The 26580-nt window shown below is 35.8% G+C and overlaps 1 protein-coding gene and 2 long non-coding RNA genes across 4 annotated transcripts in view; 1 reads left to right on the forward strand and 2 right to left on the reverse strand.

Annotated features, from left to right (window-relative positions):
* LOC125231441 (espin) overlaps window positions 1–26580 on the reverse strand; it is a 190162-nt gene that overhangs the window by 30953 nt on the left and 132629 nt on the right. For both annotated transcript variants that reach the window (XM_048136901.1, XM_048136900.1), the window contains 7 exons: window positions 22100–22204; window positions 19725–19980; window positions 15793–15966; window positions 14716–14854; window positions 13297–13383; window positions 11960–12062; window positions 11192–11393 (listed from right to left, as the gene is read on the reverse strand). In XM_048136901.1, the coding sequence (XP_047992858.1) occupies window positions 11192–11393; window positions 11960–12062; window positions 13297–13383; window positions 14716–14854; window positions 15793–15966; window positions 19725–19980; window positions 22100–22204 (1066 nt within the window). The remainder of the gene's footprint in view (window positions 1–11191; window positions 11394–11959; window positions 12063–13296; window positions 13384–14715; window positions 14855–15792; window positions 15967–19724; window positions 19981–22099; window positions 22205–26580) is intronic.
* LOC125231442 lies at window positions 22765–24024 on the forward strand. The gene is made up of 2 exons (XR_007177615.1): window positions 22765–23262; window positions 23899–24024. It is a non-coding gene; the product is annotated as an uncharacterized LOC125231442 (long non-coding RNA).
* On the reverse strand, window positions 23854–25797 carry LOC125231443. The gene is made up of 3 exons (XR_007177616.1): window positions 25334–25797; window positions 24762–24877; window positions 23854–23952 (listed from the first exon to the last, which is right to left on the reverse strand). It is a non-coding gene; the product is annotated as an uncharacterized LOC125231443 (long non-coding RNA).

A 26580-nucleotide genomic window follows, 5' to 3' on the forward strand; every position in this document is an offset into this window, starting at 1 on the left:
AAATCAGTGATTCACTAAGAAACTGCCACATTACGCCTCACAGTTATTGAAAATTCAATGTCAATTTGATATTTGTTTTGCATGTTTACAATACATAATCAAATATGAATGACTATTACATTGTACATGGTTTTCCATTTTCTAATAAACATGGGAAAACAGCGTGTAAATATATAAATATTGTAAGACATATTTTTTACTCAGATACCGTCGGTGGCAAACAGGTATACGGTCCGCCTGATGGAAAGCGGTCACCGTAACCTATCGATGCCTGCAACTCAAGGGGTGTCACATGCGCGTTGCCGACCCATTAGAAACTTGTACACTAAGTTTCCCAAAATGTCCTAGGTTGATTGTATGAAACTTTCCTTTTTTGTTACCGAAAATGTATAGAAATCTGGTAACAAAAAAGGAAGGTTTCATACAAACTACATAGGACATTTTGGGAAACCTAGTGGATCTTGCTCAGCATCATGGACTATATCAGCCTACCAATTTTTATCAAAATCGGAGACGTGATCCAAATGTACAAATTTAACGGGAATTGCACACTCCTGAATAGGCTAGTTTACTACTAGTCAAATCAGCTTCTTTTTATGAACTGTCAAAACGATTTACTAATATGGAATTACTATGAAATACTGAGGAGTGACGTCACGGTCAATTCATTTACTTTATATGTTACTCTTTGACTTATTAAATAGAAATTATGCTTAAAAATAACTACTGTCCATATTTTTCTTCTAATTATGTGGTGCTTTATTTCGTGCACTGCCTAAAATATTTTATTTTAAGTATAGGAAACTAGCCTATTGTATGCGTACCCCTGGAAGTGGCCAAAATCATATTTTCCCCAAATATTTTTGCGAGTTTTTATTTTTTATAAAAACAAATGACATGCTTCATACAATCACGCCTGTATCCCATAAAGGGGTAGGCAGAACACATGAAACTACTAAAGCTTCAGTGCCACGCTTCTTTATTTTAATATCATGATATCACGTCAATACGGGATACCCCCATTTGCCAGAATTTCATTTGCCATAATTTTATTTGCCATCCTATTCAACAATCATAATATTGTTTCTCATAACATCTTATGCCATAATCATTGTTTACTATATTAATCTAGTGCCAGAAACTTTGTTTCCCATAAAGTCAGTTTCCATAATGTCATTTGTCAGAATCATCGAAATCCGTAATTACCACATTCCATACCATCATTTGTCATACAAATTAGCGTCCAGAAAAGTCAATTTCCATAATGTGCTTTGGCAGAATCGAAAACTACTATAGTACTAGAAGGACTAGAGAATGAAACTGCTATCAGAAAGTAGGTTAGGTTAGAACTGTGACCCCCTGGAAAATGAAACTGCTATCAGAAAGTAGGTTAGGTTAGGTTAGAACTGTGAACCTCTGGAAAAGGAAACTGCTTGAAAAGTAGGTTAGGTTAGGTTAGAACTGTGACCCCCCGGAAAATGAAAATACTATCAGACAGTAGGTTAGGTTAGGTTAGAACTGCGACCCCCTGGAAAATGAAACTGCTATCAGAAAGTATGGTTAGGTTAGGTTAGAACTGTGACCCCCTGGAGAATGAAACTGCTAGAAAAGTAGGCTAGGTTAGGTTAGAACTGTGACCCCTGGAAAATGAAACTGCTATCAGAAAGTAGGTTAGGTTAGGTAATAATATGGGCAACAATTAATATGGCAATAATTGCTTATGGCGTTTGAATATTCTATGAAACCATATTATTGCACTTAATAATATGGCTAACAAATAGTATGGCATTGTATGATTATGGAAGGTAATATTCGGATAAACAACGAGTATGTCATATGATTTTTATGGTAAACAAATCATTCGGGCAAATGAAATTCAGGCAAGTTAGATTCGGGCAAATGAATATTATGTTAAATGACTGTCGGGCAAACAATAGACAACCCGTCAATACACATTTTAAAAGAAATGTAGGCATCATTACTGTAGGTATGATAGTATTTTATCAGGTGGCGCTAAAAAATCGAGGTACGAATGGTACGATTCTTAGTATGAAGATTGTAAATCCTATATAAATTATCATAAATTATCTTTGATGTATACATTTCAAACACTCATGACCAGGGAGCGTACTTTTCATGCCGATGACATTAATCTGACGTCACGCTCCGTATAGGGTGATCCCAAATAGTTTTATTGTAAATTATTAATCATTAGTCGTCAATCATTTTAATGATTTTTTTTTTTTTTTATCGTGTACAAATTACTTCAAATACAGTAGTCCATTTACATGTGGCATAAATAATACCTACTTGAAAAGTGAAACGTGAATAAAATTATTTTATTTGTTTTTATAAAAAAAATTAATGAAATAGTATTGTTAACAATACATAACAATAAATGCGTAGAAAAGAGAATTCCTCTCTAACGTAAAGCACACCATCCTTCTTGCATTCATTACCACGCAAAGAAATTCATAACTTAAAATGATTGATGACTAATGATTAATAATTTACAATAAAACAATTTGTGATCACCCTATATGGAGCGTGACGTCAAATTGATGTCATCGGCACGAAAAGTACGCTCCCTGCTCATGATTCAGAACAAATATCTGAGTTCATCACACAAATAAATGTCCTTACCGGGATTCGAACCATCTATTTAATTACAATTTGTGAGACGCAACCCGATGCCTGTTTTTTCCAAGATCATCCAGTAAGTATACGGCTTCAAGTAAGTACATTACTTAAAAGAAATTAGTCAATTTGTGAGAAGTCATACCTCAGCAGTTCTCAAAGTTTGTACAAAAATTAAGGAAAAAGTTAAATTTCTTTTTTTATTCCTATTTTGTTACCAAGTTTTTTTTATGAATTGAGATTTTAGTAAGTTTTATTTCGTGATTAAGGTTCTCAAGTATCTATATTTTCTTAACAATTATAAGTATATCTTACGAAAGTCGACTTATACCTATTACCAAATGTTGGTAACAAAATATAATCAATTAAAATTTGCTGACGTGGCTATATACAAACGTTTTTGAGAACTGCTGACCTCGTAAACTATTATGTATTCAAAGATACCAAAATTTTCAATACACGAGTGAAAGAACCCCCCCCCCTCCCCCATTAGTCCGTACAGTCTAGGTAGCAGTGTCTAAACGGTTACCTCCTCAACGAACCGTGACTAAATTGTTGTTATTTCTGCCTGTCGGTAACCAGATTAGATCTACATACCTACTGCTTTCAGTTTTGCTCGCTGAAAGTCGCTTTCGTGAAATCTGACTATTTACGATTCTTGTTAGATGTTTGCTTAGCGAAATGTTAATGTGATGTTTTCTTTTTATTAAGGTTTTCTCTTTGTCGGGACATGTTTACTAGTTTACTGTTATCTTGTATAAGTATAACTAATAGTACATTGTGCAACAAGGGGAGGAAGTAGAATATTACTAACGAGAGTAAGTTAAATCGCGACGGCTTGCCGGAGCGATTTAAAGACTCGAGTTAGTAATATTCATACTCCCCGAGTTACACACAATGTTTTTTATCGCACTCACAATGTAAAAAATATGTAAATAGACGTAAAAAAAGTTAAGTACGGTACATGAAATTTCATTACTCCCTTGGAAGAACGATTTTTCTATAACTCACGCTCCGCCTGCGTGCAATAGCACATTTAAAGTGCGGGTGTGATGAAAAAGATTATTGGTCTTATTCTTCTTCTTTCTAGCGTTGTCTCGGCATTTTGTAACGGCTTATGAGAGCTTGGGTCCGCTTTGGCAACTAATCATAAGATGTAACATAGGCTAGTTTTACAAAAGCGAGTGCCATCTGACCTTTCAACCCAGAGAGTAAACTAGGCTCTATTGGGATTAGTCCGATTTTATCACGATGTTTTTTTTCCTTTTAGCTTAGTGCTTAGTCAGTCTATGTGTAAATTCGTTCATGAAAATAAATGAATTTTTTCGTCAGGGCTTTGGTCGATCTGTGTAATGGACCAACATTTATTTATTTACTATTTACATTGACCGGGATATAGACCGTACCGTACCTTTTTGATTTTTGTCGAGCTCCCAATATTTCGACGCAGTTACATGCATCATGATTACGGAAAACTGAAAGCTGGAAGGATGTAGACAACGCGCGATATACGAATACAATGAAAATAACCGTAAATCATTCAAAACTCTTAATTATTATTCGTTTACCCAATCAATCCCCAAATCGTTATGAAATGGAAAGTGAATTTAATTCATCAACCAAATTCATTTACATAAATTATTTTATTGTTTTGACTGTACTTACGGTACAATCAGGCCGAGACTAACTGCCCATTACACGTAGAAAGTGAACTAAGTTAATTACTTACTCGCTCAAATTGTATTTTCTCTTCATTACATTGCAAATACGTCGATCTTAGTCAAAATACATCAAATGTGGATTTAATTTTGCTTGTTAAATCTTCCACGATTTCGCGACATTTGCAGTTGCCATCAGGGGCCCATTTCTCAAATCTAAAAGTTACAAGTTACAAGCGGAAGTCTCTTTCCAACTTGTCATATTAGACATTGACTACCGCTTGTAAATTGTAACTTCGAGAAATGGGCCCCAGATATATCTGAACGACCAAGGTGCTCAATAATATCTAGACACAAATTCTAACCTCTTGAATAGATACAGCATCCGTCTGCTCTGGCGACCTAGCAGGCAAGCATGGTCGTATGATAAATGATAAAACATCAGGCCGTCCCTATCGCACTTATGAATAGTGCCGTTGACGATAGACGCCGAAGGACTACTAGAAACGCATTATAGCTTTGTAGCGCAAATACAGTAGAGCATAGAGATAGCTAAGAGCTATGGTAACGATATTATGCACGTAGTAAGCGTTTGTGCATTTGGCTACGCACCCTGGAAAACCTTCACAATTTTACGAGTTAATGTTTGATTGCCCTCAATAAAATAGAAATTATCTGTAGATAATTTTAAATCACAAAGAAAAATAACCAATGGAAAATCGTACTGGATTTCGTTACGTAAATAATGTGTGCAGCCTCCTTTTCATCAGATACGGATGTTGCTGATTTATATCACTTTTATTTACAACATAATATAGGCATTATTTTCACAATTGTTTTATAGTAAACTACCGTCACAGTACTTAAAACTATGCTAGACAAGTATGTTTTGGAGAAATGCCACCCATTTAAGATCTAAGTGCATATATAATAGGAAAAAATCCGGAATCTACTATAGTGATTAAAACGCTTGCTTTTACATCATATCCACTTCTTTTAACCGTAGTACTGTAACCATAACCGTAGTATTGTCAATCGTATCAATCAATATATTGATATTACAACACAACAGAAAATCAGGATGTTTAAGGACCTAGCTAAAATATCAATATTTGATAGCAATGGGCTTTTTACGCTTAAAACTACATGGCGCTGTTCGCAGCCTGGAAGTGGCCAAAATCATGTTTTCCCCAAATATTTTTGCGTGTTTTTATTTTTAACCCCCGACGCAAATACGACGAGGTGTTATAAGTTCTGTGTCTGTCTGTGTGTGTCTGTCTGTGGCATCGTAGCTCCCGAACAGATGAACCGATTTAGATTTAGTCTTTTTTGTCTGAAAGCTGAGTTTCGTGAAATTCGGTCTACTATGTCGCGGTCGGGTATTTTTTTTTTTTTAATTTTGTGGTTAGGTTATTTATAAGAACAAATGACATATTTCTTTGTTTTAAAATCATGATATCACGTTAATACACATTTTGTAAAAAATAATTTTGTAGGCATCATCAGTGTAGTTATGATAGTATTTAATAGGTGGCGCTAAAAAATGGTACGAGGTACGATTTTTAGTATGAAGTATGTAAATACTTTATAAATAATTCTTGGTTGATAGCTAACAACTGAAGTGAATAACACCTACGTTATAAGTTATACATAATAAGTTTCGACATGATGATTTAATGATAAATCACAAAACGGTTCTTCCAGCACAACTGTGTCGTCGGCGGCACCTATCTATTCCCCGAAGCTGCTTCTTCTAAGTAGGCAGTAAGAACACGCAAGTAAAATCTTGAACGGTGTTGTTCACTTCAGCATACCTAAGTCTCATTCGTCCACACAACAGGTGGAGTTGGCGGAGGTGTTTCGTCTCCTGAGTTACCTAAAAAAAAACGCTAGAGGAGGCAGATGCTCTCTGATTACCTAAGTTTAATTATTCCTTATGCTTTCTCAGTTGCATAGGCATTAAATAGAGTATTAATTTTCTAAAACCAATTACTCAGCCTGCCTTAAGATCTGACAGCTTATTTACGTCTGTTCTTTTGGCGTTCTCTACTGCATGGGGCTTTTAATAGCCAGTAAAATAATTTCCCGAAACTACTTACCCAGCCTGATACTTATTGTTAGTTCCGACGGCTGCAATGCGAGCATAGCTGGGAACGTCGGCATAATAGCTGGCCCCTATTTCTCCATCGTGACAATCCGACATATGTCAAGAAAAATTGACATTGACATATTGTTTTGGTTTCACCAAAATCTACAATTGTCACACGATAAATTAACCCTCAGACAGAAAAAACCAGTCAACTAAGTAGGACCGCAATGTACCTGCGTCGCGTCGTTCTAATTATACGCGCAAATTATTAATGCGAGACAAATATAGTAATCGCGCTCTTCTTGCTGCTATAGTACAGTCAAGTGCAAAAATAGGTATCGAAATAATCGTCTCATAAATATGTCTCATATACTACGCTCTTATCACACCGGACTGAGATGCTATGGGACATATTTTTGGGTAAGATGTGTACAGTCGAGTTTATTAATAATAATATGTGTACATTTCTTCACCTTAACTCGTTGCAATAAGGTGAAAAATGTGCACATATTTATAAACTCGACTGTATACCCATATTTTTTTTTACGCTTGACGTTACGTGTACAGTACCGGGTTGTATCAAATTTATGACCGGTAGGTATATAATATAATAAATATAATGTTATTTATCACATTTTTTGATTTTTTTGTATGAACGTGTAACGCCACTTTTATCGCCACTCGTTTTTAGAATTTCTTATTAATCGCACTTGTATCGAAATGTACTATTTCAACACACTTGCTCATAACAATGATATTATTGAACCGTTTTTAGGCTCATAAGAAATTACACTGTGTGGCTTTTTATTACACTACCGCACTTGTGTTACGGGTATTGTATGATAACCCGATAGACTTGATATTGAAACTAGCCGCTAACAACATGGATACGGCTCCATTTAAAATTGGTCACACTCACATTATATCCGTGGAGCAAGCGCCGGGTGGGGCGGACAACGTGTCACATTTTGGACTTTTACTAACTGTTTTAGCCAATAAAATCTAATTAATATGTAAATTTTGTTTGTTTTTTCGTAAAACGTATGAAACACATGTGAATTGGTCATTTACTTAGATAGGATTTGTTGATCTACGAACCATATATTCATAATTAATATGTTTTAAACACAGGTAGTAATAAATAAAAATTACACACATTGGCTCTCTTATGCGCACTCGCTTCGCTTGCACGCACAATATCACTTCATGTGTATTGACATTGACCAAACTAGCACATTTGTGTCATACTTAATGTACTATCATTGCCCGGTACTTTATACCTATACTAGCTTTTACCCGCGGCGAGCGAATCGCGTTAGAAAGAGACAAAAAGTAGCCTATGTCACTCTCCATCCCTTCAACTATCTCCACGTGAAAATGGCCCCATGCTCAACCGATGGCAAATGCTGCACGCTGTCGCTATGTAGGTTTTAAGTTTGAATTGTTTTAGTTTTTAGGGTTCCTTAGTCAACTAGGAACCCTTATAGTTTCGCCATGTCTGTCTGTCCGCCCGTCCGTCCGTCCGTCCGCGGATAATCTCAGTGACCGTTAGCACTAGAAAGCTGAAATTTGGTACCAATATGTATATCAATCACGCCGACAAAGTGCAAAAATAAAAGGTGAAAAAAATGTTTTATTAGGGTACCCCCCCTACACGTAAAGTGGGGAGTACCTTTTTTTTCATTGCAATCCTAACGTGTGATATATTGTTGGATAGGTATTTAAAAATGAATAAAGGTTTACTAAAATCGTTTTTTGATAATATTCATATTTTCGGAAATAATCGCTCCTAAAGGAAAAAAAAGTGTGTCCCCGGGCCCTCTAACTTTTGAACCATATGACTGTTTAAAAAAATATGAAAAAACACAAAAGTAGAACTTTATAAAGACTTTCTAGGAAAATTGTTTTGAACTTGATAGGTTCAGTAGTTTTTGAGAAAAATACGGAAAACTACGGAACCCTATACTGAGCGTGGCCCGACACGCTCTTGGCCGGTTTTTTAAGTCTTCATTAGGAAATGTCTTACTAACACTAATATTAGTTCTTTAGAGTTTTAATGTTCTACTAACCGTTTATGGACCTTGAGTCTGAAATAAATGTTTTTTTTTTTAAATCAAGACAATTTGTCGCTCCGTTTTGCTGTGAAGGACGGACAGACAAACATACACACACACTTTCCCATTTATAATATTAGTATGAATTCGCTATAGGTAACATTCGGCATCATGAAAATCCATTTCAAATTCGTCGTGTTATGTCTGCGGCGAGCGGTTATCTTAGCTATTTTTTTTTCTTGCCATCAAAAATAATAAATCATCCATACCGGCCATATATAAAAGCAAATGTGTCGCTACCGAAGTGCCAAAATAGTAAATATCTATTAGCTAACGGGTACTCGTCGGGTAGTCTCATGGAACTTTTAATAAAAAAATATTTTTTCTCAAACATGCAATGAAATATTGTCTTTACGTTCCTTAAAATGGGCTGGGAAGTATCGCTTTTTGGGCGCAACAACTCGAGAGGACTGTAAAGGGATTTCATATTATTTTTTAGGCCTAGGCCTGCAAAGTAACTTTTTTTTTATAAAATATTGTCCTTTAGCGCATTTTTTTTTATTTCATTGTATGTTTGAGAAAAGCACTGTACATGCCTCGGCGTGAAAACGGATTCCCGGCCTCGTATCCCTATCCGGCCTCGCTCGCACGCTCGCTCGGCCGTATATACCCACTTGGCCGGAAATCCTCATTTTCCCGGCCTCTGATGTAATGTACTATTACTTTCTTAAACGTAGACGCGTAATGTTTTATAGGTATAATTATAAATAAACTATCTTTTCTTTTTTAAATAGTCATATTTTTGTAACGTGAACGTGTTTAATTTATAACATTAGGTAATTTAATCACGGACGTTTTATATGTTATCAAATAACCAAAGAGTACGCTAAACATAAAATAAATAATACTTTAAACCCCACCAAAATATATATCTTTAAACTTAGGGATATTAACTCAAAAACGACTAAACACATTTTCTTATGGTTTTCATCTATCACAAAAGTATTTGAATGAGGAAGGTTTAGGTACTAATATAATTTGTTAATTTTTGTGTGAATTGGTTGAAAACGATATTGTAAGCAAGAAAAAACCTAAGCTGACTGGAATATTTTATCGAAAATACTACCCAATCCATTTGAACTATAACCACAAAGTATAATATATAGTATATAATATTTATACCTAGATATTTTTCTGGCACGAACGTCGTTGTTAGTATTCGACAAAACAAAAACATCGACAATCCGTTTATCGACAAATAGACTTACATAACATAAGGTTATTAATTACCCCCAATGATAATATCTATACATAAAATCTTGAATAATCATGTAAGAAATTATGTAAACTATTAAAATGTGGTTCTTTTTATTATTATTGTCAATTTATTTACAAACATTTGAAATTTGTTTTTAACCTTTTATGTTATATACACATAAATTCAAGTCCATATTCCCTAAACGGGGTAGGCAGAGCACATAAAACTACTCAAGAGTCAGGGCAATAATTAACGACATAATTCTAATAATTAATGACATATTATAATGTAAGTTATCTATGGACTAAATATCGGAAGGAAGCAAATTTATACTAAAAGCAAGCAAGTTTATACTAAAAGTCACTAGTGTCACTTCGTTCGTGCCAGAAAAATATCTAGGTATAATTATATAACGCCATTTTGCAACTATCCCTAAAACTCGACAATTGTCAAGAAATTCTCGACCGCTCTCTAAAGTCCTGTCAAGAATTAGCGACATTTCGACAAAAGTGTCAACTTGGAAAAGTTGACCTCTGTTTCACGAAACATTTGTCGGGGACAACTGTCACAATTTTTCTATGAGATTGTCACATGTCGTCGACAATGTGTCGGATTGTCAGCCGACATATGTCGCCGACATTTGTCAAGATGGAGAAATAGGGGCCTGGTCGTTTCTTGCATGAATCTTTGAATGCACAGTCTAAAGCTACTTACCTCGTCTCCAGAACTGTGTCCTGAAGACACACCAGAGGAGGCAGAAGCAGGATGACGGTTGGTTTTCTTGCAGTTGGTATTCTTACATAAGTCTGTTCTTTTTGCTTCCTCTATTGGGTCAATGCGCGGCAAGAGTGAGGTGAGTCACGATTTTATGGCATGTTCCATTTATTAACAACGCATGTTCAAGTGATAATCTATCTCTAAATAAGTGTTACTTTCTCGATATATGCATAGATCCTTTAATTTGCAGCTATAATTCAAATAAACACGCAATGAAGTCGTGACTCGCGTTACTTTTACGTGGATTCACCCTAACGCTACTTTAAATAGACAGTCAAATTAATTCCTAAAGCCTCTCTCGCCTGCTTCTCATTTCCGATGGTTTCAGAGCCGGTTCTTCAAGAACAGCTGGTGGTGGCGGCGGTGAAGGCCGTGGAGGAGCCTCGTCTCCAGAACTGCTTCCTGAAGACTCACTAGAGGAGGCAGAAGCTTGGATGACGATGGTCTCCTCAGCATGTTTACCTAAGTTTGTAACTTTTGCCACCAGGGTTGCATGAAACTTTTAATAGACAGCCTACTAATTTTTAAAGCCACTTACCTACCCAGTTCTGACTGCTCCAACGCTGGAAGACACTCCCAAACAGATTTTACTGTAAGTTTCTTTTCTTATGATAAATAAATTTAAAAAAGCTTGGATAGCTGCGGTCTTCCAAACATGCTAACCTACGATTGTTGCCTTTGTTTTGCTTTCAGTCTACTAACTCTTAAAGCTACTTACCCAGCCTGCCTCTAAGTTCCGACGGTTTCAGTGCCGGTTCTTCAAGAACAGCTGGCGGAGGCGGCGGCGGGGGCGGTGGGGGTGCCTCGTCTCCGGAACTACCTCCAGAAGATACTCCTGAAGAGGCAGAAGCTTGGATGACGGTGGTCTCCTCGGTTACGGAGGCACGGCGGCTGCCGGCGGCTGAAGAGAGGCGGCTGGCCTGGTGGAGAGGAAAAATATTTCGTGTATGTAAATTCCGACAATGTTTGGCCATCACTTGCCTTTGAAAATCTTATAGGTACATTTTCAATGCTACACAACGAATCTTTGCAAAATAATAATTATTTTTGTGAAGCTGTAGCCCGTAGTCACTCGCATAATAAATAGTGTGGTTACTGGTACATGTTCAGAAATTATTATTGTTATTAAATTAGTATTGGTGTTGGACTACGTAATAATACCGCCTAAAGTTTCATTTTATATGAGTTTATTACACGGCTGTGAACTGGAACTGCATTAAAATATTACTGCATCGTTATTGCTGCCTCTATCTGTATCTAATAAGTTTTATCGATTATATGGTGTTCATTCTGTCGTTAATTTTATGAAGACAATTAAAAGAATATAGCTATGGTCTACCGTAACCTTTGTGCAGTAATATTATTGCAAAACGCAATTGACATCCGAAACCCTTAGTTTTATGTGTGGTGACGGCATATCACACCATCTAGTAATTTGTAAAGGCGAGTCATCCACTAAACTGCGAGTAGTATTCGATGTACTTACGAAGTTCTGTGCTTTATGCGTGAGCGCAGCCAGTTTCGTGGCGATGGTGGATTTGGCGTGGTTCTCGGGTGCAGGGGATACCTCTTCGTATGCCTTGCTTATGCTGTTTAACAAAAAAACACATGTGTTACAAATTTGCTATGCAATAGGCTACTAGACTCGTATCGAATTTAGCACATCAAGTTATTGTTTTCTGTAGTAAGTATTTGACTTAAGAAATCAGTATTTATAGATTGCGGGCATTAAAAGTGCGTGATGACTGCGTATTTTTAATTAAATATGTGTGTATGTTTTTTTTAAATTATGGACTCCGAAAACGGTGTTGGCCAATGGAGTGACGTCACATAATTCAGATCAACTATGGAAATTAGAGGTAGTAATCTGATCTCCATAGAAGCAACCTCTATTGTATTAAAATTCATAGTGGTTGGCGGGTGTGACAATGTGAAATATTTTTTTCTAAATATATGTACTGACGTCATGTCATAGATAAATATAAATAAATAAATAAATAAATATTATAGGACATTCTTACACAGATTGACTGAGGCCCACGGTAAGCTCAAGAAGGCTTGTGTTGTGGGTACTCAGACAACGATATATATAATATATAAATACTTATATACGTAGAAAACATCCATGACTCAGAAACAAATATCTGTGCTCATCACACAAATAAATGCCCTTACCGGGATTCGAACCCGGGACCGCGGCATAGCAGGCAGGGTCACTACCGACTGCGCCAGACCGGTCGTCAAATTAAATTATTATGACGTCATGTCATAGATATTCTATAGATTAATATGGCTGATGTTGTTTTTGCCTGATCACGTAAAAGTAAACTTTAAATAATTTTTTTGCGGGTTTTTAAGTCGTAATAAAATATGGTACTATTTTTTTTGGTTTAATTAGACAGTAATTAATAATATAAGACATACTTTGAAAAAGGGTCAAGTAGCCTATATTACAGCATGTTTCGAATGATATTTTGTTTGTCTAGCATAATGTATGGGGTTCTTCAAAAAAGGAGTTTACAAGTTTCTAATGGGTCGGCAACGCGCATGTGACACCTCTTGAGTTGCAGGCGTCCATAGGTTATGGTGACCGCTTTCCATCAGGCGGACCGTATTCCTATTTGCCACCGACGTGGTATTAAAAAAAAATCCATAGCTAGTGAGGGTTCTTAAACACGATTCACTTCGAGGAAAGGGGCGCTTCCCTTGGCTTGTATTGGCACTATTCTGCCAGAAACTGTGTTATCTGTGATGTTATCAATAATCAAACTAATCGACGTTGCGTGTAAAATGCAATAAGGTTAGGTTAAGGGTAATACGAACCTGTCGATGCCTTCTTTGGTGGTGTAGTCGACGATGAGCGCCGCGCTACCAGGTCTGCTGTGACTGCCGGAGTCGCGGGAACTGCTCCTGTTAAAAAATATCGAATTAATTCAAGTATTCACGACCGAGTTATTTGACGACCGGTCTGGCTCAGTCAGTAGTGACCCTGCCTGCTAAACCGCGGTCCTGGGTTCGAATCCCGGTAATGGCATTTATTTGTGCGATGAGGACAGATATTTCACTGTGATTACCCTGTATTTCTATATAAAATTTATTACTTGCAATAAGCTTAGCGTCTTTAGTGATAATAATAGTACATGGATGACTGAGTTATTGATTATTTATCTTCATATTAATTACAGTTTCTGCAAAATCGACAAAAAAACATACTTTTTTCCTCGTTTCCCTGGTTCTCATTGCCTTGGATTTTAAACAGGGTAATGATAATATGCCTAAGCTGAACTAAATTAATTGAAAGTGATGCCTATTCGATAAATATGTTTATTATATATAATTTCATATTTTATTACAACTATAATAGTTATTTGTTATACAAGGGGGCAAAGTTGTATTTTAACGCCGAGTGTGGAATTGAAAAACGAGCAAGTGAAAGGATTATATAGTTGAACCACGAGCGAAGCGAGTGGTTCGAGAATAGAATCCTGAACTTGCGAGTTTTTTAACACACGAGAAGTAAAATACATTTGCACCCGAGTGTAACACAAAACTTTTTCCCCTCACTATAGCGAGGAAACTACAACGCAAAAAATGCGTTTATCACTGCTTCCAGTAGTTCCACAGGTGGTAAATCATCTTTATTACTAGATACACCTACTTTTATCAATTTTAAAGCAGTTAATTTGACTTTACTCAAGGTCAAATTACTTTACCCACTAGTGGATAAAATGCGTTTTTACCCGCTGGTATTAAAGGACAAAACACGTGTTTCCGAGCTAGTGAGGGGAAAAGAAATTTGTTTTAAAAAAAATACGCCAAGGGAATGACATCAAGAATCGAATTCTCAGGAATGACCCTTTCCTCACTATATTTGACTTCACATAAAAGCCACCCGGTGAATATTAATTCATATTTCTAATAAGTTCAACTCATAATCGAAATCCACACGCTCTTTCTGCTAGGCCACTGAGAGAGCATCTAGGATTTTGGCGGATCCACCCCTACCCTATGAGAAACTTTTCTCAAACTCTAAACGGCTTTAGATGATTTGTGGACCTCTGCTTTCAGGAATCAATCTAGCTACCTATCTTCTCCTTTGGCGTTGCTCTTCTTTGGTCATGTCATGTATAATATTAACATGTGATGTGATTGTTTTGTGTAATCCATAAACTTGGCGGTTTTTAGCACGATCTGTACACCTTTTGCTTTCACTGAGAATTATTGTAAAATGTGGTTACATACCTTCTCCTTTGGTGTTGCTCTTCTTTGGGCATGTATATATCTTCATAGTGGTGGTCGCGTCTGGTCGCCTCGGCTCCACTGTCGCTGTCTGACTGCTCTGGCACTGTGGTCGCTTCGGATCCGTGAACCTCGGCTTTTACTGGAAATAAAGGAAAAAAAATGTAAAATTAGTTGGTTGTGTTAGTAAGTATACTTAGGATATAAAACTGGTTGTGACAAATGTTAAGATACGTTTACTACTCGACTGAAATAAGCAGTTTTAGCTCAGCAAACGTATCATCCTATAGTAACACCATTTCGGTCAGAAAGCTCATACGGTTATATAAAGGAACCAATTCTGGATGCACAGACTATAAAGTGTACAATTGTTATTTAAGCGTAATCAAGCGTAGTTTGTATGATATATAATTATTTAGTAATTGAACGTAACAGACGTTAAGTATGTACGCAAGCAATTAATTTTTATTATTTCATAATGGATGTTCCGATTGAATAAATTCTTTAATTACTCTTTTCACACTTAGTGCGTGAATAGTCGTGTAGGAAACACAATCAATTATCATAAAAGCTATGAAACGCTAAATTAACTGATAAATGAATATACCTTTAAAATAATCATAAGAAATTGTAAGAATCTAGCTAACTGAAATTATTTTTAGTTATTAGTATAGCTGTAAAAAAATCGTGGAATAATTTTCTATCTATTCATAGAGTTGTTCACTAGTCGCCATATCTATAATGAGTAATCGCGTATACTCATTTAGATTCTCTCTCGTAAGGTTCTCTTACAAGTCCCTGTATCCAGGGAAGCATGTAGCGGCGTTATACCAGGGGTGGGGGGCGGCTAGCTAGTAAAACGCCGCTGGTGCGTTTGGATTTTACATGGTGTTGTGTAGAATCTTGTCTGGTGATAGAACAAGTCTCTTACCAGTCATAACAGGCGCCTCCTGTCCCTCAGCCGCTACCTTCGGTCCAGGGGAGCGTGTATCGAACAGGTCCCTAACTTGCCTATATAAGGCTGCTGATGGTGCGTTTCGCGTTACAATGGTGTTGTGGAGAATGGAACAAATCTCTTACCAGTCATAACAGGCGCCTCCTGTCCCTCAGCAGGGACCCTCGGTCCAGGGGAGCGTGTATGGAACAGGTCTCTGACTCTCTGGTATAACGCCGCTGGTGCATTTGGTGTTGGAGTCGCGTTGTGGAGGTACCAGCCGCTGGCATTGCTGGCGTCGGCATCTGAAGCTGAGCAGGCTGTAAAATAAACAAAATAATTAATTTATAATTGATGAAAGTCGATGCATAAACTTTGAAATCAAGTGTCTTTGAATACACAAAAAGAAAAATTATACAAATCCGAAGATATAAAAGGAAAAACTGACACGAAATTGTCTCATCTCAGCATGTTGCCGGCGACTTCAGCGCTGGTCTTTTGATGAGACCATACGGTGAAACAATCACGAGAGATCAATAATCTAAGTGTAAGTGTCAATGGCTCGATGAACAAGCTCTCTATTACAATATTTAAAACTGTACGTTACATAGAATTTTAGTCTCACATGTCGCTGAGATCGAACGACGAATAATGTTGACGGAACTGGCATGCGACGTCCGTTACATAAAGGTACGGTCAATCGACTGAATCGATTATACTCTGTACTTAGAAATAATTGAACATGATATTGTAAGTTGTTGCGCAGAAGGCTTTTCTGATGAAAATCAGAAAAGCCTTAATGATCAGTGCAATAAGGTTTCCAAACCAAGACAGTCTTCTGTAGCACGATCAGCCATTTCTAGGCTCACAAAATCTCGATTTGTAAGTTAAAATATATTTATATTTTTTAAGAAAACTTTTCAAAATGGAAGCTAAAAATGAAGGAGCCAACTTCAAAGGTATGTGTGACTACCGCCAAAATCGTGGAATGAATGAAGGATGGATGGTAGTGGAACTGGAAGGAAGCATGAACGATTGAACGGAAGTGAATGAATGGAATATTTGTTTAATTTTATAATTTTAGTTTTTACATCCTATTAATGAATGATATATTGAATTTTTATAAATTAATTTGATTTTTTTAAATTATAATTTTAAATCATATAGAAACATTTGAATAATAATAATTGTGATTTAGAATAATTATAAATCAAGTCGAATAATTCTTTTAATTACATATATTAGTTTTGACATACTTTTTTATTTATGTAATATTTAATAATGGAATGAAGTTTATTATATTATTATTGTTGATGAATGTGTAGATTTAATTTTTTTTATATTAGTTATATATATTGTATAATTAATAATTACTTTGTTTTAAGACATTTGCATGTCGTCATGACGATTACTGAATACTTTTACTTTTACTTACACGACCATCTGTACCTTAGTTATAAGTATTCTAGCAAATCAATTTCTTATTCTGATTTTTATTCTTATTCAAAACAACAAATTACTTTTGGAATCCTTATTCCACTTAAAGCAAAAGGACAATATGGCAAACCGTTTTTTTTAATGAATGCCACAAAAGACAAACCTCCAAAATCAAACGGCATCGAATGATGCTCCACCGTCCACGACCTCCACATAGTCTTGCTAGCCACACTCATCTTCCCAAAGTCCACAAATCAGAATTCACAAAACAACTCAGAAAGAAAAGCGCATTAACATACACGACCGCACAACACCACACCAGGAAAACCAATGCCCGTTCATGTGCAAAAATTACCTAACGCTTCCTGCACCCTTATTCACAGAACTAATCGAGTATCGAACTTGATTTCTCCTGCTCTAACTCGATTAGAGTGAAGAGGATGGATGGGTGGGTATACTGGGTATGTAATTGAATACTTCCGTCGCAACCGCCCTATTAGATGCGGCGGTGATTTTTCACGCCTATCAGCTGGTTCGTGTGGCGGATGGAAAAGTTGCAGTCCAAGTATTATGGTTGTGTTATCATTATCATCCTAATCGGAAAATGTTCTGAAAAATTGTTGAAAGATTCAGGAGAGTTTTAACAAAATAAACTCTCATTTTGGGAATGGAAAATTTCTGTTGAATGCATGTTTTCCGAAATTTCTCAATTTATCTACATGATAAATTGTATGATTACATTTTTACTGGTTTTAGACAGCCCATCTGCTGTATAAAAGATCGGCGAATTAAAAATGCAGAAGAACTTGTAAGTTTGTATACTTTACTTTTAAGAACCAAAAGAAAATCACGTCAATCGCGTGTGATTCCACAAGGTATTAGGATTATTAGGAATTTACTTGTTAGGCTGTATTGTATTATATAACAAAAAAAAATGATTTTAAGAAAATAGATGTACTTAAGTACCTATGTTTGTATCATTAGACAATATAATTTATTTGCATTCATCTCTCTTATTACAATGCTCTAAATAAATAGATCATCTTCAGAGGTGTTGCGTATATATTACAAAGTAAGTAGCTTTTTGTGACGAAAAAAACTGTATTACAGTGTTGCGTATCAAATTGGTAACATAAGATCAGTTGCATCAGCGATAATTGGGACTAAAACTGGTTGGATTAGCTACGTTATCAGTAATTTATTGTATAAGCTGCCACACGTAATAAGATGCACACCTTAGTAGAAAATGAGAATGATTTATACATACTTACCTAAGGAGCAGTTTTAAAGCATACGAGTATTTTTTTTTTTTAATTGATATCACAAATTTAAGGACGAGATTATAAGTTCAACCGTATTTTTAACCCCCGACACAAACGAATAGGGGTATGATATATTATAAGATTGATTTGTATGTGTTTGTCTGTCTCAAATGTCTCGATGGATGAACCAATTTAGGTCCGGTATATTTTAAATGAAACGCTGATTTAAACTTTCACGATTTTTACACGTATGTTTTACTGTTCAAGTGGTAGTCAGGACCAAGTGCGGGTAGTTCGAAAAACTCGTACAGCTAGAAGGTGTTGATGTCAGCTTCAGCCAGTCTGCTACGAGACCACGGGGACAATGCCGTCCTTAAAACGTTGGAGGTTAGTGTTTAAAACATAGCAATACGCGATTAAGTCCCGTTTGCAATTTTAAATGTATTTTAAATAAGTTCGGTATATCGAAATTGGTGTAGGCGTTTTAAAAATAAGTACCTATGTTTGAAATAAACTTATTGGAATTCTTTCAATTTCAAACTTAGTTACATTTGATAGGTACCTCAGAAATTCTTTACTCCTGAACCTTTGGAGAAAGGACCTTTGGAGAAAGTAGAAAAAAAAACTGCGGAAACGTACGTATGCTGCATCTTAATTGTTACATGTTGTATTTTGTAATGCCGCCCATAATTGGGCCAAACGTTAATCTTGTTTATTACCAACAAATAAAGTAGAAGACACGTAACAAGGCACGCTAATTTTACTTCCAAGGAAATGTTACGATAACCACTGAGACAGATTGTGTAAACCGTCACGATTGAATGCGTCTGCGCATCATGGGTGTGCAAATCGATAAGGCATGGAGTTTGAGGCAAACAGAGGTTACATTTTACTTTATGTTTAGTTGAAACCAGATATATCTTAGATATCAACACATTTTCATGTAAAAAAAATTTATTGCTAAGTCCTGTCAAACAGTTATATAATAAAGCTTCTAATTCTGCACAATCTTAGTCCTTAAACTTTTAATTTCAATAGTTCTAATTGTGAAATTAAAGTAAAAAAATTGAATTCAAACTTCAGAGTCATCATAGACTTCGAATTCTGTAAGTACATGTTTTTTTAAAACTCTGTATAGGTACTAAGGTAAGCACTGACTTTTTTTGCTGAACACAAATAGACCAAATCTGACCTATCAGACCACATAAGAACATAAATAAATATCTATTTGTGGATGTTCTTGGCAGAAGGAACCCCGGCGCTCGGACCCGGAACTCAGGCGCTCGGCTACGGAACCCTGATGGTGCTTCTTCCTCTCTAAAGTAAGTATACCTAGGTATTACCTATGTAAGTGACACCAAAACAAGAAAATAACAAACCCTCGCTATCCTCCCCCGACTCGCTATGTCTTGTGCCCGTGGTAGACGCCCTCTGCATCGGGTTGACGTACAGCCCGTCCGCAGGCCCCGAGCGGCTCGAGCTTATGGACCCCATCGGCGTGGAGGGCAGGGAACCCCGGCGCTCCGCTCCCGAACTCAGGCGCTCGGCTACGGAACCTCGGCGCTCGCGTTCCGGCGCGTGCAGGTAGAATGGGGAGCGGGTTCCGTTCGCGTTTATGCAGTTTGGTAGAGCGCACTGTAAGAAAAAAATAATGTTTTAAATAGTATTTGGTACGATGAAGGAATTCGACTATTCCACATTGTCCAAACCTAAATCGAATGGTCGTTGTCGGTCGAAAACCACAGAGAAGGAAAAAATTAAAAAGTAGGTACTTTTTTTTAGAATTCCTGTAAGTAAATATACACCGTGGGCCTGAATAACCTGAAAGATTTTAACCACGCATTTGATGTAAAAAGAAACAAATGTCATATAATATGACATTTTTGGACAATTTTTTTGTGTTTTTTTTTTACTATTTTTGAATTTATTTTTAAATAAAAAGTAAATGTTATTCATAAAACTGTCACTTAAAATGAGTTTTAACGTTTTTTTTTAAATATCACTGTTGAATGGTTTTTATCGGTATGGTTTGTATCAATGATAATAGTGAGACTATTCTTCGAAATATCATCAACGCCGTTAAAAAGACCTTTTGTACTGAGTAACAATAAGATTTTTTTTTTGCAATTTGTAATAACTTTGAAACTAGGCGATATCCAGAAAAGTTTATATGACATGACACGTCTTTTAATGTGGTCAGGAATACACTGTTAAAACCATTCGGGATACTCAGGCCCACGGTGTATATTGTGTATTTCAGGCCCAGGTATATTTTATATTGATTATTGTTTAAAACATTATCTGTTAGAAGCTGCTGTTAGCCAAGTGTCATCCCACGGCAAGTTAATGATGATATCTATTCAATTTATAATACCAAATAATACATAAGTAGTTTTTTGTATCTTTAGTGATAACGTAGCATCAGCAACGTTACCAGTCTTTAAAAAGTGAAACAGCTAGATACTATAAAGTAGACAGAAAGTCTAGAAATGCAACTGGTCAATGCACCGTAATGGAGCATTGAATAATGAAATCAGATGTATTAGATGTAAGTAATGAAATGTAGAATTTTATGATTTGAAAGTAAGTTTGTAAGTATATTATTTAAAGTAGGTAAGTAATTAATTTATCTAAGAAACTTTTACTGTTATTAAAAAATAAATTTAATGACTCATTAAAGCTAGTACGGCTTTTTACATCATCCTAGTATTATTTATTATAACATGTACCGTCAGTTACTTGATACTAACATTAACAGGCTCTCCTACACTTATTAATTTATTTATAATACATCAAAGCCACAGATGTCATATATACCATAGATCAAGCAAACGTATCTACTTAGCGTGTCAAATGAACTCAGTGAAATCCACTGAGTTGTCCGTCTTTACTCGCAGCTTGCAGCTTTCGGGCGTCAATTTTTGTAAGTTGAAGTCAACCAAAACATAAAAAATGCCTCGTTACGTGATATTCAATTGCAACAACACAAAAATTATGAACAATCAAGAGCCTGAGACATATTTAAAATTACAGGCAAGAATCAACTTCAGTACAAAATTTGACACGCTCGGCCCCTATACAAATATATGAGTTTGTTTCTTCTATCTAAATTAAGTTCTGTGATCAAAGCATTTTTTTTTCGATTTTAACTGAAAGTAATATACCAGCGGCCTATTTCTCGAAGTTACAAGTTACAATTTACAAGTGGTAGTCACTGTCTAATATGACAAGTTGGAACGAGACTTCCGCTTGTAACTTGTAACTTTTAGTTTTGAGAAATGGGCCCCAGGTGGTTCCTGATAAAGAACCTAACAACGTGTTAAATTTAACGGAAAAAACACGGTGTATATGACAACTGTCCAATTGGTTCTAGTTCAGTCGGTAATCATTAGATACTAATCTAGGACCTTTGCATACACACTTCTAAGTAGGGGAGAAGGAGACTATACACACAATAAAACCATTAGTGTAAGGACTAAACGCTTCTTTTTTGCCACTGTTTTTAATGAGATATTTATGATAATTTTTATGTTATTTTTACTCAGAATCACTAGCTTTTTCAATCCTAATGTGTATGTAAAAAAATTGTCCCATACAATTTTTTCTTATTTTGTTACCTTACCATTTTTAATTCTGAGACACTTTTTGTTTCCTATTGATATAGAAAGTGCTCGTGATTCCGAGTACGTTAACGACTAAAATTCCCTATAAATTAAAAAAAAATGGCAAAAACAAAAGAAACGCTCGGACTTACTCTTGCGTCTCCCGGGGTACATGCGCAGGAGTGGACCGTTTTGTATGAGGACAACTGCTTGCTGTCGGCACCCGCTGCGCCTGCCGCTACTAACACGTTGAGACACTGTGAAAAAAACAAAAATATTAATTACTTGCAATTTTTATCAAATTCTCTCTGTTTGTTTTAAGCAATATTGAATTTAAGAATTTAGATACCATTTTTAGTACCATCTTTTTCTCCCTTATTCATAAACGTACTCTAAAGTTATCAAACCGATAAAGTTCGTTTGTCCTTTTCTATCACACCAATATGTCGGAAAGGGACAAACGAACTTTATCGGCTTGATACTCTAGAGTACGTTTATGAATAAGGGGGTTAGTTTTCACCACCCCCTTTCATCCCGTGGGTGACGTAGAAGTCGACTGCGGGATACGGGAGAGGCAGGCAACCTGTCACTGCAATGTCACAATTTGGATTTCTTTCAAACTAGAGATGGGCCAAATATGGACTTTGCCGAATACGAATATTCGGCCGAACATTCGGTTCAGCTCTTACCGAACCGAACATTCGGCCGAATATTCGGTTACGCCATATTTTTAAAGCGAATGTTAAGATTAAAACTGAAATGATTGATAATTGTTATACATTACAACTATGTTCTTATGATGAGCGGCCTTATTCATAAAAAATCCTTAAATCGTTGATGATCTACGTTTTAGTTAAACAACTGTTTAGGCTTATTGCACGGTTATTGTGAGGTAGTATTCATAAACCCATTTTAACAGCACAATAACAAATATGCACTTGATGAACTGTTTAGGCTTATTATGTTGGCATTATTGACAAATCATAGACAAAAACGTGGCTGAACTTTAAATTAAAAAAAAGTTTGACAGCCATTTGACAGCCGCTCTAGAAGGGAAATCGTAAATTTAGAAACTAGATGGATGGTTATATTGTTTTATTTAACCGGTGATCTGAATTCATATTAATATTTGAATAAGAATAGCGTGTGTGGCACATTCATAAATAAAGATCGTGTGGCGGGTGATTTTATTTTAACCTCGGCGACCGGCGACCACCATACAATTGATACAATCCGCGCGTTGTGAGCCTTTCTTAACTTTCCAACATTGACACTATAATATAATCCGCATCTATGATCGTTGAAGACAAACCAGGTAAGTTTACACTTGTATTTTTATTTCTTAATATACACTGTTGTAATGGTGCGAGTAGTGTCCCTTGTCAGTCATGTTTGTATGAACTTGAGTTAAACGATAACGATACCTACTCTAATAGTAATAAATCAAACCTGCTTGTGGTTATTTTGTTCTTACTAATATTATAAATGGGAAAGTGTTGTTTGTCCGTCTTTCACGGCAAAACGGAGATAAATTGACGTGATTTTTTAAGTGGAGATAGGTGAAGGGATGGAGAGTGACATAGGTAACTTTTTTTGCCACTTTCTTAGCGAAGCCGCGGGCAAAAGCTAGTACGTACGTATGTCTTGATGTAGTTTACTCATGAACAAAACTAAAATGTAATTTTTAGGTTATCTATGTTATTTTGCTATAAAGAGAGTTAATAAGATTGTCTTCTGTACTGTGGAGTAAACACTCCTAGCCTAGTTTGGGCACTTGTCCACCGGACATTGCCCGTGTAATATGTAAAACTTGTGTTTCTTCTTAAATAAATTTACTTACTAGTACCTACAATCTATAATTAAAATTAGGACTATCACATAAATAGCAAGAAATGAAAGAAAAACATGTTCATTAAAAATATTTTATTTATGTCTGATGTGTCTTTTTCAGATTCTGACAATTCCATCTTCAGCTTGGGACCGAGCCAGCAGAGGGAGCAGCAAACTGTAACAAATGAAAACTATAAACTACCATGATTTTGAGCAAATGTAAATAAATATTGTTAATAAGAGGAAAGTCTAGTTTAATTTTCCTAAATAAACATTATGATTTGTTTTATTTGCCCAGTTGAAATGTACATTACATTACATACATTTTTTATATGAAAAATTTATGTAAAAATGTCATTTGAACTCACTCCAGTTGGTTAGTGAAGTGAGGAGGCAGTAATCATTTATCTATTATTGCAAATTTAATAGGATTTAGGAGGAATTTAATAGGTATTTTTACTTAGATTCCATTCCATTTTGTCCTTGCCCGATGCATGGCAGCAAGTCAAATGTGACAGGGACGGGCTAAATGAAAATTAATACTAAAGGAAGCTCGGGTAAAATATAAAATTATTTTACAAATAAGTACATCCATGAGTGTAAAATATACCTAAACCATACATTTTTGTGCTAGGTTCCTTTGCATATTATATTGTAGAATAAAATAGTTACCGAATAATATAAGGGACAGTTGAGTGGCAATAAAAAATACAATTGTACTTGCCTATGTTGTTATGTTGTTTGTGATGGTCGGCGGGGTGAGCTATTTTCATACTAATATGATAAATTAGTAGGAAAATAGCTAACCTCTGGCGATGAGATATGGAAGAAAATTGGTATCCCATATCTAATTTAGAGGAAAATAGCTAACCTCTGGCGATGAGATATGGAAAAAAATTGGTATCCCATATCTAATTTAGTGCTTATATATTTCAATATGTTTAAATCATGATTATGAATAGGTAAGTAATACAAACATTTTACCTGTGATGACTTTTCTTCACTTGATGGCCAAATTAGACATAACTTTTCCAGTAACATGCCAGCATAGGTCACATCGCTTCATTAAAAGTTTCATTACTGCCAGACAACATTTTTACCTGAAAGTAAATTATAAACTGATAAAAATATATAATAAAATAATTTGATTTGTCCCTACATTGAAAGTAAATTGTTATTTTTAATTAACATAGCCCGAAAACATGAGATATTATATATTTCAACATTATAATTTTGCAGCATACTTATCAAACAAACACTGCAGTATATCTACAGGTAATAACATGAGGGTGCGACTGTAATGCAAATACAATAGGATTGTTATTCATCTCCAGGTGGAAACCATATTATAATGCTTTTGATACCACCTTACTAAGCTAAGGTATCTTATATTTAACCTGGTTGTTGTAGAAATAACTTAAATTTAAGTGGTCTAGCACAACCGTGCGTTCTCACGCGCGAGTCCTTTCCTATATCTAATACGATTTGAAGTACATATGGAAAGCCTGGTAAGAGACGTCGGCAAGTAAGTAATGAAAACTAAAGGGTTTACATACCTATTTCTACCACCAATCCTCTGAACTATTTCCCTATATAATGCACTTTTTCTTCGACACGATCAAAAGTCTTACCTCCTTCAATTTAGGTATATAAGTAGACCGCATTGCACACAACACATATTATTTTGGTTTTGCGCCACTTCATAATAATTTTAGCTTGTCAATTTAATTACACATAATACATTTTTCTGATAAAATGTAAGAACAGGCAACAAACACTCGTCTCGGAGGGTTCATATCAGTTCATGAGTTGCTGTCAAAAACCAGCTGATGTGAGGCGGCCATCTTGTATATTAGAGATAAAATCCCGTTAAACTAGGGTCGGGCTCATTTTAAAATTTCGAGGATTTACACAAGAGATGATGCACTGTTTAGCGCTAATGTGCGTTTATGAATAAGGTTTTTTGACATCCGCACATCAACAACGTTTTAAATAGGTTGTAACTTTTTATGAATAAGGCCGTTAGTGGATAACTAAAACTTAGTTAAAACAACTCTGATTTCTTCCCAACTCTTAAACTACGGTTTTTTTAACTTTTTTACAAAACAATTGTGTTTATATTTTGACGCATTTTTAGTAGTTCCTTTGAAAGTTACTAAAATAGGAGCTTATTATGCAATGGAATACGTAAGATCTTCATTAGTTATTTACTTTGTTTATTCGGTAAATATTCGGCAATGTAACCGAACTATTCGGCCGAATATGAACATTGAAAATCTTGCCGAATATGCCGAATACCGAATATTTACCGAATATTCGGCCCATCTCTATTTCAAACCCTTTTTACCAAGAGTGGCACTAAAAATTAGTAGTTCATGTGCTCTGCCTACCCCTTTGTTGACACATATAAAGGAGGCATCGACACTTAAAAGGAATATTGACATGAGTTGCGGATATATGAAGTGATATATTTTTGTTTTTACCATAGCGGATACTGGGGAACTACCTATTGTAGAATGCTACAAGTAATAAAAAATAGGTACTATAACATATTTTTTCTAGTGCCCTCTTAGCGTTGATCTGACAAATTATACTTTGATAATTGATCGAAGCAGTAGGACTAGCACATGATTGCCGCGAGAGTATGTCGCCGCGAGATAGACTATACCCGTCCTTATGTCATTAATACAATTAGACAAAGACGTGTCATTTATCTTGCGGCGACGTACTCTCGCGGCAATCATGTGCTAGGCCTACTGTACATAGATCTACCGGTTTTGGACTCGGCACTGATTTGTATGTC

The sequence above is a fragment of the Leguminivora glycinivorella genome, chromosome 11, assembly GCF_023078275.1.
Source record: "Leguminivora glycinivorella isolate SPB_JAAS2020 chromosome 11, LegGlyc_1.1, whole genome shotgun sequence".
NCBI lineage: Eukaryota > Metazoa > Arthropoda > Insecta > Lepidoptera > Tortricidae > Leguminivora > Leguminivora glycinivorella.